The 14,394-nt window shown below is 39.8% G+C and overlaps 1 protein-coding gene and 1 pseudogene across 2 annotated transcripts in view; one reads left to right on the forward strand and one right to left on the reverse strand.

Moving 5' to 3' along the window:
- Positions 1–14,394, forward strand: part of PLPP4 (phospholipid phosphatase 4) — a 135,348-nt gene that overhangs the window by 106,783 nt on the left and 14,171 nt on the right. For both annotated transcript variants that reach the window (XM_078391156.1, XM_020786526.3), the window contains exon 6: positions 10,991–11,161. In XM_078391156.1, the coding sequence (XP_078247282.1) occupies positions 10,991–11,161 (171 nt within the window). The remainder of the gene's footprint in view (positions 1–10,990; positions 11,162–14,394) is intronic.
- On the reverse strand, positions 5,562–6,830 carry LOC140705375 (AP-3 complex subunit sigma-1 pseudogene; annotated as a pseudogene).

Raw genomic sequence — 14,394 nt, forward strand, 5'->3', positions numbered from 1 at the left:
TACAGCAACAATTTTGGTGTTTCAACGGAGAGAGAAAACCTGCATCACACTGTCTGTTTAATTCAATATTAGCACATTTCAGTCCAATTTGCTTCACAGCCTTTTCCTCCAATTACATTTTGTTCTCTTTCCAAAATCGAAAAAAAGCACATTAAAGCCTGTCTCTTTTTTTAAAAAAAAAGGCTTGGAAGCCCTGTGGATGTGATAATTTGTCCCTTCTTCATGTTGCTTTTGTGTTATAGTTAAAAGGAAAAAGAATCCCATACTTTGGGAACTCCTGAGTGTATACTTTCTGCAAAAGCTAAACCTTAAGGAAGCTTCTTATTTATAACTGATAGGGTTTTTTAATGAGCTTTTTTCCCTCCAAAACATGCAATTATCTTACTTTTCTTTTTTAAAAAGAAACTATTAATTAATTTCTTTGTTTCTTTCATTAAACCATTTAGTTCATTAAAATATCTCATAAGCTGTTTTTTGCTTCTTTCGGTGTTTTTACTGTATGTTTCTGGGGTATGACTTGTGCATTTACTGAGAAGATGCTGCTTACTATTTCTCCCCAAGACTCTTCTCTCCCCTCCTAATTGCCCTTTCTCATGAGGATGGGATATCTCATTAACACTGGTGCTGGATTGGAGCTGTCACTAGAGTTAGTGTAACCAAATATACTGTTGTGCCTTGTAAATAATATCACAAATATTATTCGCTCGGGAAAAAAGGGTTTCCTAGCTTGCTTTCTATTTAGGACTGGCCCTAAAGTAAAGGTAAAGGTTCCCCTTGACATTTTTAATCCAGTCGTGTCCGACTCTAGAGGGCGGTGCTCATCCGGTTTTTCAAGCTGTAGAGCCAGCACTTGTCCAAAGACGGTTTCCGTTGTCACGTGGCCAGCGTGACTAGACATGGAAGGCTGTTACCTTCCCACCGTGGTGGTACCTATTTATCTATTCGCATTTGCATGCTTTCGAACTGCTAGGTTGGCAAGGAGCTGGGACAAAGTGATGGGAGTTCACTCCGTTGCGTGGATTTGATCTTATGACTGCTGGTCTTCTGACCCTGCAGCACAGGCTTCTGTGGTTTAGCCCACAGCACCACCACGTCCCTAGGACTGGCCCTATTATTAGGCAAACACTCCAGATGTCAGGGGAAAAACAGGAGCAGCCTGAGCTTCCCCTCAACTTCCAGCCTGAGCCCCGTCTGCAAATACCAAGCTGTGTACCCTGTACTGTGTTCTGTACTTTGGAGGTGCTCTGTGCTTAGATTTGTTGAGAGACGTTGTTGAACTGCTGGCATGGAAATAAGATTGAGGTGTAGGACCAGCTGGCTTCTATATGTGCAACAAAAGGGAAAACAATTTTGTTCTTTGCTTCAGGCAGCAACAGGTCTTTGGAGGTGTTTATTATGACTGATCAATAGTGCAACCCTATATATTTTTCTTGGAAGCAAAAAGCATTCTGTAAGTCAAGAAATAGGCATGTCCCCAACAAAAAAAATGGTATAAAGTTGATGTTTTTTTTGTAGAATTGAATTTATTTAAAGGTGAGCAGGCAGAGGAGAAATAGAGCATGCCAGCCCTCTATAGAACAATTTTTCCATGCTGGAGATTCTGATCTACCAGTCTAAAGGAAATTATTATATTAGTGTTAGATTCCTCTTGCCCACTTGCCTGGATGTCATTTCTTATGTTTCAACCTGTCCAGTGGACAAGAAGAAAGCTGCAAACATTGGGATGAATCCAGTTGTTCGTCTCAACTAGAATAGACCCACCAAATGAATGGCCATGTTAGGTCAACACTTCTCTAAAATCCCATGGTTTTAACAGGTTTACTTAGTTGGGACTTATAACTGGATTTAGCCCATTGTGGCTGTAAAATGTCCGAAATAAAGAGCTGATTAACTCAGTGATCATGTGGCCATTAAAAATCTCTTCTTTAGTCAGAGAAGGAAATTGTTTTTGAATCTCTTTAGAACACTCAGTGTCAGTAGCAAGCACAGAATCTCTGAGTTGGAGTTTCAGAGGAGTACAGTCCTTGGATCAGCATTTCCCTACCTGCTACCAGACCCAGCTATTGTGGGCACTGAGCAGGGATGATGTGTTTCCAAATATCTGGAGAGTGCCAGGTTGGGGAAGGCTGTCTTCGGTCACTGCTGTTCCCAACAGATTCTCTTCCAGTCCCTTCTGAGAAGCTAACTCCTGTCCTCTATTTTAGCCAGCCAAAAAGACTTCTTTGGCAAACAGCCTGAGGAAGATTCGTATTCTGCTGCTTGCAGTCATCTCATTCTTTTCCTTCACCAAGTAGCTTTGCTGGAAAGTAGATTCCCCTAATGAAGGGAAAAGGCTGCTTTATCTGTACTGTGATGCTCCTTATCTCTCTGCCTTTTACAGGAAACATACGATCTCTTCTCTGCTTTCCTATATTTTTGCCACTTAGGGTCTAATCACACAGGCCATTTGAATCGTTTCAATTTCCTACTTCATTTATACTGGTGTATATTTATGTATGGTCACATGGTATATACATTGCTGGGCACCTTCACATGGCTGTCTTTTCTTTTGATACATTTCTGGAACTTTGAACAGGTTTTGTAGGGTCCACCTGCCATCCCAGTGAATGAAATGAAACATCAATGAAATGAAACATCATTTTCCATAATGTTTCAGGAGCACACTGCTCTAAAATTGCTTTTTGGTTGTTGTTAAAAATACCTAAATGATATATCACTAAAACAGCATTTACATTTGTCTGAAAAACCTTAGAAGGGAATATTGGAAGATGTTTAATAATGAAAGTTACAATAGGGAAACGATGCAGTTGTAAACTCTTGGGGAAGAGAATATCAATATATCGCTTAGCATTTGGGGGGGGGAAATAAAAGGGAACAAGCCTGGTGGCCATGCAATACCCATGGCACTAAAAACACAAGTGAGTGCAAAATAAATTGACAGGAACATTAGCACACACATTTGTGGATAGGAGTGATACAAGAATTGGATCATTTTTAAAATCCCATGCCAACAAGTTTGAAAAATGTTGATCAGTTGGCCAAATGAATTGATTTTACCCATGTGTCATGTGAACAGAAATTTATAAAACAATTTAAATAACAGGATAATGAATATAACAGTGGTTCTTATGGTCTGTGTGATTATGACTTTACATATCTCAAGCATTTTTGAAGAGAATTTTCCTTCTCCAGAGAAGCAAGTGTGGACTTTCATAAAGGCCAAAAGAATTTTAATAAGGCCACCAAAAATTCTCAGGGCATATGGGTTGGGCTTTTTCTTTGCCTATATATCATTTCTGTGTGCAGCAAGCCTCAATGGTCCTCTGTGCTACTTTTAAACAAATTTAAGGTATTTATTATAATTGCATCCCAGTTTTCCTTGAAAGGTAGACTTTATCGATTCCATTTCATTTTGTCTTCACAGTGCTCCCTCCGCCCCTGGTAGCTGGTTTAGTTTAAGAGCTGTTGATTAGTCCAAAGTAGGTGAACAACCTCACTGTGCCTCCTGTGAATAGATCCATCCTGTGTGGCCTTGGGCAAGCTGCACTTCCCTAGGGTGTCCCCAGAAGAAGAAAATGGTAAACCACTTATGAATTTTCTCTACCTGGAAAATCCTGAAAAGGGTCACAATGTTGACTTGATGACATAGAAATATTATTACATTGGATTGAAGTCAGAGACTAAACCACATTTCCAATGTAATGAGAAAATGATTTAACAAATCCATGGAACAAACTTAATTCTGTTGAGACATTCAGCTTAAAACTTTCATGGAAACCAGAAGTAATGGTGTGTAGTTCTATTGCCAGCTCTGCATAGATACTTTAATCTAGTCTCCTGATAACCATACCTAACCACATGAATGCCTGCAGAGATGGGCAAAGAACCTGGAAGGAACCTTGTGCTACCAGGCTTCTGGCTTATGTTGAAACCTTTACATATTTAGGTTACACCATCTCAGGGAGGGATGAAATTGTGCATATGGTGTCAGGGCTGGAGCAATTCCGTGCAGCTCCACTCACTAGAAAATCAAATGTTTATTCAGCTTGTAAGATGAACATCTGAACTGGATTACTGTGTGTAGAAGAGAGGAGCAAAGAAAGGAGATCTACTCAGGGTTTGTGTTTCTGTTTGCTTTTGTTTTTAGTCCAATACACTATAGGTTCTCTGATGAAAGGGTTACATTTCAGTCTGCCTAATGAATAATTTTGACAGAAGGGTTTTAATGAGAACTCCTTACTCTGCAAAGAGTATAATAATTATGCTTTCAAGTCAATTCCACTTTATGGTGACCTTTCTAGGGTTTTTTTGTATGAAGTGTTCGGAGGTGGCACCTTGACAAGGTTGCATAGATGGAGAGCATATAACCCCATCAGGCACACATGCTGTGGGAAAACATCTTTGGTCCCTCACTAGAAGTCTTAGTGGAGGTCTGAAGTCCCAATCCTGGCTCCACAGCCAGGCATTCCTAGCTGCTTTATTCTCACATCTATTCTAAATACTGTACCAAATGAACTGGGTTGTTGAGCAGGATTCTACTATGTTTTTCTTCCTTTTACTTACATCCTTCTTAAATTTCCAGTCACTAGAACTGACCACTATACTGCTTTAAAAAAAAAAAAAAAAAAAAAGCTTAATTGTCAACCTCAGTAATTCTTATACTCCTCGTGTCTTGTGTACTGTGCTTCTGCCAACACAAGCCAATGTGGCATTGGCTTTGAAGTTTATTTCATATTTCATCTCATAAAACCAGTGCGTTTTAAAGCATTGATCTGAATCGTTCACAGTTTCAGTCACTTCTTGGGAGACTGATAGTGAGAGATGGTTTATCCACATCTTTTGACAAAGTGTAACTATAAAACCATAAAAAACCGAACCGAACAACCCTGTTTTCCCACTGGAAATTGCATCTGCCAGTTTGTTCTCTGTGATGAAAGGTGACCTTCATTGCCATCAAGAACATAGGAATGAAAGTTCTGCAGTGCATAGAGGAATATCACTATATCATGGGTTCTTAAGGTTGGATAACAATGCAAGAATCATGAACTTTTCTTACCTCTTTGAACGTATTCATAAAACCGTCTTTTGAGTATGATCTTCTACATTGCAGGTTATGCTTTTGATTTGGTTACTAGTTGTTATGAGAGTGGAGGCTTCCAGCACCACCCTAGGTTTTGCATCTTTGACAAGGAGGTTTCAGTAAATAGCACACTGACTTAAATGAGTTGGGGTTTTTTTTAAGTCCAATTCATTTTATTTAAAAAGCAAGAAAAATTACAGTTGACTGCTATCATGCAGTATACATACAGGGATCTTAAATAATATGAAAAATGTGATCAGCATTCTTACACTAATTACAGAACTTCATTTATACAGAAAACATAGCACACAAAGCAAAGAAGTATCTCCCATTATCTTGCCAGAAAATTGAATGCTTGCTTTAGATGTGATACACTTTAGAAGGCTATGGGAATGTTACTTTGTAATCATAAATGGCTAACTTTCTTTAAATTCACTAAATGAAACACAATAAATTAAAGATTTATGAAGAATTCCTAGAGTACCTTGGTCTTTTATTCAAATAAGAAGGGGAAACCCACATTGGTTTGGTAAACATTTCTGTGATCAACTTCTACTTGTTTTTACCTCAAATGCACAATTTATTTAAAAGAGGACAGGTTTGGCATCTTTATACTGATGTCACCAATATTAATATTTCTTGGGATCTCTGGAAGGTTCATATTTTTACAGCTGACACAGCATGGGCTGCTAAACCAGCTTCGGATTTCTCTAGTTTATTTTGAGCATCAATTTGGGTGACAATTTTTTTCATATTTGTCTCTAAAACCATTCCACCCATCACCATTTCAGCCAGGATATTATGGACCTTGTCCCCATGGAAAATTAAATCCAGTTCACAGACATTCTCAAAACATTTATCTAATGTTTCTACAAATACTTGTATTAGATCTAAAATGCCAAGTTCACTTTCTGAAGAATCAACACAGAAGACAAAATAGAATGTGGCATAATGTCAGTATATTGACTTGTTGTCAGATCCACCTATTAATAATCCCCCTTCTAGGAAGTTACAAACATTTTCATCCCATTTTGACACTAAGCGAAATGTTTCTCTGATAATCTGCTGCTGTGTATCTTCACTGTAGCACCGGGAGAACTTGGAGAGGTGTGGCTTGCCATGGTTGTTGAAGGATGTTAAGGATGGCTTTGATCATGGTGACGGGAATTGGCGAGGCACCCAGAAGACCCTGTGGGAGGGGGTCTGCCCCCTCCCCCACTCTGAGCCCGGCGACTGTGAAGCTCTCTCCCACCCGCCACCCAATGAGGTTTTAAAAATATAATTTGTGACTGAAGATGCCATAGGCTAGATATTAAGATTCTTCTTGGTAGAAACGTAGAACTGTAGGGTTGGATGCATCCCAAGAATCGCCAAGCCCACTCCGTGCTGAAGCAGGAAATCCATAGCTAAAGCAACCCTGTCTAATGGCCCTCGAATCTCTGTTTAAAAACCTCCAGTGAAGACTTTACCACCCGTGTAAACAGTTCATTCCACTACTGGCCAGCATTTACAGCTTGAAAGTTCTTAATAATGTTTAGTTGAAATCTCCTTGTAATTTGAATTAGTTTGGGTCTTACACTTGGGAGCCATGGAAAACCTGTTTGCTCTAATTTTCATATGAGAGCCTTTGAAATATTTGAAGATGGCTATCATATCAGCTTATGTCTACTTTAGGCTGAATCTGTCCAACTTTTTCAATGTTTCTTCATACATCTTGGTGTCCTGGCCCTTTACCATATTGCTGCCCCATCAAGGATTTTTGATGTACTTCTTAAAATGGGTTGCCTGGATCTTGAAACAGTATTCCAGGAGAGATCTGCCAAGGCAGAGCAGAGTGATATGGTTGCTTCCCTTCATTTGGACTTCTGTTGACCCCACCTACAACTGCTTTAGGTTGTTTGCTGCAACATTATACTGTTGGGCATGATTAGCTGTGGCCTATTAAAACATCTAGATCCTTTTTGTCTGCACTGTTGGGAAGCAGGTGTCACCCATCCTGTATTTCTGCATCTGATTTTTCCTGTCTAAATGCAGAACTTTCAGTTTAAACTTGCTGAAAGATATTTCCAAGGACTCTCTGGCCAGATTATCTCTTTACCACTCTAGCCCTATGTGACAGACAGGTCAGTAACCACTCCTGTCCATCACAATGGAACCCTGATTCAGGAGCCAATGGTTGTACAGAAGAGGCGGGACGAAGGATATATAAGGGAAATGGAAGACAGTTAAAGTTCAGTTAGGTAGCAGAGTTTCAGTTACAGTAGGAATGAGTTAGGGACTAGAGTTAGAGAAAAGCAGTTTAGGCAGTTAGGACCAGCCTTGTGTTAGAGAAGGGTAATAGAGAGATAGGGAATAAGAAAAGAAATGAATAAATACCTTGATTAAAATGATTCTACCTAAGCAAAATATGAATGTTACATACATACATAGGCATCCTTCAGTCTCGAGAGACTATGGTAACATGCTCTGAATCAAGGAGTGTCCTCTCCAGAGCATGAAGCCCGGGTAAGGTAATATGGATAGGCTGTTACCCAAGCAGCAGATCCCCCCTCTCCACATTGCTGAAATGGTCCAATGGAAAGGCAAGAGCCAATACAACTGGTTCCAGCAATGTCACAGGAGTTGGCAGAGCGACACATGCTGCCTTCGGGACTCCACCTCCGGATTTTGCCTCGGGTTAACTCCTGAAGCCCAATTTCTTGAATGAATAAAATAAGATCATCCATGATTCACTTTAAATGATTTACTGATAAACACTTAAATAAACATTGTTTCATTGAATAACACTGATTAATATTTAATAGAGTGGGGTATATATCCTCTGGTGGCAGCGGAAAAGGGTTGAAAAATAAATGTCATACCCAAAAGTGAACCTGGGTTGTGTGGAAGAACACAGGGGAACTGAGAGTGTGTGACACCCAAGATCATTATTTTCTTATGGATTAAAGTGCATTACATATACAGTAGTTGGAATCTTATGACACTGTATATAGTCATTCAGGGTCTTACAGTAAGTGCATTTAGGTGGCAGAAGGGCATCACTAGAGCAGAGCATGGGAGAAGCAAGTCACACAGTTACGTGTCACAAGTTGTTTCTTTGTGATGAGTGTATGACAAAGTTACATTTCACAAGTTAATGTAGCTGTTGAGATTCAACTCATTCCCTTGGTATCATGAGCCTAAAGAGGGTTTTCTCTCCACCCCCACGACCCTGAAGTTTTCAGTGGCTGGTTTTTAACTTGGTTTCACCCAGTGGCTTATTCCTGTTCATTGTGAATGAGCTTTCTAGCCATTGTGAACATCAATGTTATACAGTGGTGCCTCACATAGCGATGATAATCGGTGCAGCAAAAATCGCTGCAAAGCGATTTCGTCGCTATGTGATATTAAAAAGCCCATAGGAATACATTGAAACCCCTTCAATGTGTTCCTATGGGCTTCAGACTCACCTTTAAGTGAAAATCCTCCATACGGTGGCCATTTTCGCTGCCCGGTAAGCAAAAAATTCGTTCCAGAAAACAGCGGGTGGCCATTTTTTTTAACCCAGCGGCCATTTTGGAACCGCCGATCAGCTGTTAAAAAATCATCGCTTTGCGATGATCGGTAAGCGAAACAGGGTACCGATCATCGTAAAGTGATTTTTCCCCATTTAAAACATTGCAATGCGATCGCAAAAGCGATCGCAAAAAATTCGTCGGTATGCGATTTCATCGTTAAACGGGGCACCCATTAAGTGAGGCACCACTGTATATAGGCTGAAATCCAGGAATAGGTCACAACCAGAGTAGGGCCATTTGAATCAATGGAATCTATGGAGGAGTAGACTCACCAAATCACCACTGTTTCAGTGGGCCTACTCCTTGGTGTAGTAGTCATAGACTTAACAAAACTGGAGCTGTTTGGTTTGGTTATCAGTATTTAGACATTTGAACCCAACTCCAAGATTGTGCTGTGCAGTGCACTGTTTCCATGAGTTGAAGCCAGCAGTTTTAGTGGTAAAAAAATCTGACAAGCTTTGCTGATTGTAAGAGAGAAATATAAGCCTTTCATGAGAAATAGAAAATCATAGTGAGTCTCCCCCAAAAGTAATACAGTTCCCTTTGTTTTGTTTTGTTTTATACTCCTTCATATCTTGTTCAGGCTGTGAATTTTGCAAGAACAGTGTTGAATCATCCTTGTTTGGATGAGCTGAGATTGGACATGAGGGAAATTTGGTATGTGAGTCCCAACACAAATTATTATTTTTAGTCTGCTGTGTTGCTTTTAGTTCAAAGATGTGATCTATTGATGCGAAGAACAACTCTTTGCTATAATTTTACAGAATCATTTGCTGGCTTAAACTTGCAAAAAACTATCTAAAATCTACAGTTGCCTCATCTGCAATATAATGAAGCAATTACATTTTTCATTTTGTGTGGGAAATTATTGCAATGGGAAATATTAAAGCTTGTGGCAGGATTTTAGAAAAACCAATGAGTGGTTTATTGGATTGGAATTTGGATGTGAAAGGAATTTTCTTTCAAATTATGTGCAAACATCTATTCCATTTAAATGAATCTTGTCACGCTGTGTCAGAGATAGAGAACCTGTGACTCTCTAGATGTTGTTTGACTGCGATTCCTATGATAATGATAACAGGTATTGTATTCTAATAAACTTCTGGAGAGCCTCAGGTCCCACACTTTCCTGCAGTTGATACTTGTTTAGAAACAGACATGTTCACTGGCTTCCTCACAAGTCTTGAAATTATTTTTTTCCAGAGACTCTGTGAGATCTTAACAGGAATTATATGGTTGGAATCCTGTTCATGTAGCTCTTCATGGGTGAAGAAATGACATCATCAGCCAGTGACTTTAATCTTTAATTAAAAGTTTTTTTGTTCCCCCCTCACACCTGCAATTCTGAGACTCCCCAGGAATCCTTTTTGATCTAGGGAAGCCTTTGGGATCCTTGGGATGGTGGAGCTATGCAAATAGGATACCAGCCTATGAGTCTTAAGTACGACAACATTCAAAGCAATTATGCATTTCACCTTAAATATAAGGTATATCTTGAGGCAATTCAATTCTACCATATCTAAATATTTATCAGGAAACATGTGAGACAGCCACCTCAGAAAATTCATTTGCCTCAAGCAACTAATTTGGCGTCATGAAAAAAAGTCTTTAGTTATTCAGTGTGATTATTCTCTTTCCTGCCAGAAATAGGGAGCATTTATAGGTTTTTGTACTGGTCTTGATGGCTGTCTAATGTTATGGGTACTACAATCTTGTCTCAAGAGAGGGGTGCCATTTGCTTCCCCACCCCAAGCAGCAAAACAGGATGATACTGGATGTACAGGTGGCTTGTGACTAAATCAAGTGCTCACCTACCTGAAATTTTTGAATGAGACTCTTGCCAAGCACATGTCACAAGCCACTCTCCTTTGAGGTTAGATTTAGAAGCTATAAAGTACAGGTAAATTAATAAAACAAAGAAAACCACTTATGGATTGGTTTTGGATGATAAATTGAAATACAGAATCTATGAGGATATGGGGCATGTTCAGCACACTATTCACCAAATGCACCTTGGAAGACACTCTGGAATTTCAGAGTAAGGTGCCCCTCCTGCTTGGTCTATGAGTTGTCCTTGGTCTTCAATTCACAGGCATTCACCCATTCTGTGTTCCACACCCAACATACGTCTCAGTCTGAAACTTATGGAATGCTACTACAGGAGACCAGGTTCTTTTGCATGTTGCAGCCGAAGTGAAGAGCATAGATAGAGCTACTCATTCTTGACATAGGGACACCAGCTGATCTCCTGTGTAGCTATTGCTCCCCTTCAGTAAATGAATTGGATTACAATGTATTGTTCTGCTAACTTTAATTTGCTGCCTCGTTCTACATTTTCTTTTTCCTTCGGCAGTTGCATTTTCAGGCCTTGGCTTTACCACCTTCTACTTGGCTGGGAAGTTGCATTGCTTCACTGAAAAAGGTCGTGGGAAAAGCTGGCGGCTCTGTGCAGCCATTCTACCTCTGTATTGTGCCATGATGATTGCCCTATCACGCATGTGCGATTACAAGCATCACTGGCAAGGTGAGCTCTTGTCCTTGCTGTTTATCTGCTACATTAAATCTAAGTTGTATAGACTGCTATGGCACTAATGAGTCATAGGTCTGATTCAGTATCGGGTGTTATCTGTTAGCAGAACTGACTTACAGCAACCCTATTAGTGTTTTCAAGGTAAATGAAATATTTAAGGAGTGGGTTTACCAGTTCCATAACACAGTGAGTTTCCATGGCAAGCCAGGGAATTGAACCCAGATTTCCTGCATCCTAGTCCATTACTTTAGACCACACTGGGTATCCCCAGTATAGGATACCCCTGAAAATTTTTAATACTAAAATGAGTAGAAGGTGGAGGGCAGGTGGGGGGTCCTAACTCCATGTTATTTGGAAGTAAGTTACACTGAGTTCAGGTAGGCTTACTTACAAGTACATTATCATTGGATTGTAGCTTCAAAGAAACGTCTTCTAAGATAACAACTATCTCACTCAGTCACCTAAAGTCAAGTGACACATTCATTTTCTGTGTGTTTCTTTCATTTGAAGTGCATTTTAGAAACTAACAAAAATTGTCCATGTGTTATGGAGGAGGGAATCGTGTTCAGCACCCTAGTTGATAGGCATAGGACAACATTAATTATTTTCACCACATGGCTAATCCAGTCCAGATCAGGGATCCTATACCTGCAATGCAATGTCAAAAAAGGTTCCAGAAAATGAAAATGGAGATACTGTAGAGTTTTTATGGAAGTACAATTCACAGATGCCAGGTCCCCTGATCTCAAGTACTCAAATTCATTGTGTTGGATTCCCAATCCATTTGTAACCCTCCTCCCCATGCAGTTTGTAAAGGAACGCTCCTTACAATCACAACCTGAACTGCACAAAAAAGTTAAGATGTCCATGTAGGCATCCTTCAGTCTCGAGAGACTATGGTAACGTGCTCTGTATGGAGGTCTTGGAACAGTGTCTCGTGTGACTGAGAAGGCCAGTCCCAAAACAAACAGTGTCTCGTGTGACTGAGAAGGCCAATTCGAGAGTGACAATCTCTTCCACATTGAAGACAAATACAATCTGTCCCCTGTCCAGCTCCCTGGTTTTGTTTGTTTTGGGACTGCCTCTTTGCCTCGGTCTGCTGTACAAGTGTCTCTTCAAATTGGGAGAGGCCATGACGCACCGCCTGCCTCCAGGCTGAACGCTCAGACGTCAAGGTTTCCCATCTGTTGAGGTCCATTCCTAAGGCCTTCAGATCCCACTTGCAGATGTCCTTGTAACGCAGCTGTGGTCTCCCTCGGGGGCGGCTTCCCTGCACTAATTCTCCATACAGGAGATCTTTTGGAATTCGACCATCAGCCATTCTCACGACGTGCCCAAGCCAACGCAGACGGCGCTGTTTCAATATTGAATACATGCTGAAAATTCCAGCTCATTCTGGGACTACTCTATTTGGAACTTTGTCCTGCCAGGTGATACCAAAAATGCGTCGGAGACAGCGCATATGGAAGGTGTAACCTGACCCTTATACACATGGGTTTGAAGTTAGGATTGTCATTTATGGATAGATTATTAATCCATCAGAGTCTTCCACAGTGTAAAACTGTGGGAAGCAATTCTATCTGTAATATCCTGCTCTCTGATTTCCCATGCCACCTCCAGTGCTGTTTTCGTGGTTCCACAATGAAACAAAGAAAAATTTCCAGGAACAAACTGAGAGGTAGAGAAAGGAATAATGTCAATAATCCCTACCACACATCAGTAGGACCATCTTGTAAATTGAAATGTCCTTATGAAATCTCTGTTACAATGTTCCACTGGCCAATCTAAAAAAAGGTATGATCGATCCCTGCTCTGTATGCACTCTCTCCGTCCTCTGTGGTTTGAGACATCTGCGGATGAATGCCCTCATTGTGCCATACTGGGAAAGTGAGAAATAGTAACAAAAACATGTTCCTCTTCCATTTTGGAATCACTTATCAATATTATACGTATTTAACCTATAAACTAACTTGGAGTGCACTATATGGAAGCAGTGGGTCACCAGTGGCTTACTGAATGTGATTACAGTCACTGAATAGAAGATGCTTGCCAATGCTGTATTAGAAGGAAGGAAGGAAGGAAGGAAGGAAGGAAGGAAGGAAGGAAGGAAGGAAGGAAGGAAGGAAGGAAGGAAAAGGTTATTGGTTTATTTCTATATCTGCCTGTATAGATACAAATGGTATAGAATGGTTCCCTGATTAGGTTCAGGATCTGATCTGGTAACTTGGATTTTGGCAGTTTCATTTTAAGGATCATTCCTATCAAATGCCATCTATTTGATGCAGCCCCCCCCCCCATTACCTTTAGCATTTGCTTTAATATGTTTTAGGTTTGTTAATACATGTGTTGCTTTTCTGTACTGCATTATTGTTTGGAATAAATGTGTGGTGCTTGTGCACTAAGATTTTTTTCTATAAGATAAAACACACATACTAAGTAAAACTGATTGAAATCCAAATCAAAAGTATCATCAAAAACTAACATTTCAGAAGGGGATAAGGGAAAGTGTTCATGAAGTACTATCAATAATACTGACATTGATGTAGCAACTCATTAAAAGTGTGAAGATTAAGGAATGATGGAATTGTTTTGGGAAAGAATTAAGAAAAAGAGATCATTCACAATCTGGTCCAGACTTGATTCAAACCCAACCAATCCACTTTAGTCTTGTTCCAGATCAGCCGATTAAGTTTTGGATTCAGCCAAATTGGTTGCACTTGTTTTATAGATTGTCTGTAATTTAGGCACAGTGTTTGTGCTTGTATACTGTCTGCATATATTAGATTGCAACTGCATATATTAGTTTGATAATATGTCTCATAACTTTTACAGTATTAATACATTGCAAAACATCGTGAGTGTTGACATTTGCATTCCAGACAAATCCTGTGATTGTCCAGAAGCTCTGCAATGAGCAAGTGAGTGCTGGTAGTCACCAAAATGTGTTGTCAACATGATTCCTGAGTGTGTATTCAAGAAATTGAGAAATGCATAAATATTGTCAGGCACTCACAATATTGACATGTTAGTTATAGCTTTCAAATGTCAACCTTCTCTAAATGCTGGGCACCCTCTCAATCATATTATTGCAAATTATGGAATTGCATCATCTCCGTAGGTTTGTGTGATTTTGTGGGTATATTATCCTGTGGTTTTTTTTGTTTGTTTGGTTTTTTACAAAGAAGTAAAGCAGATGATTATATGAATCCTCCTAATGCTGAGTTTGT

This window comes from Pogona vitticeps, chromosome 3 (genome assembly GCF_051106095.1).
Source record: "Pogona vitticeps strain Pit_001003342236 chromosome 3, PviZW2.1, whole genome shotgun sequence".
Lineage (NCBI taxonomy): Eukaryota > Metazoa > Chordata > Lepidosauria > Squamata > Agamidae > Pogona > Pogona vitticeps.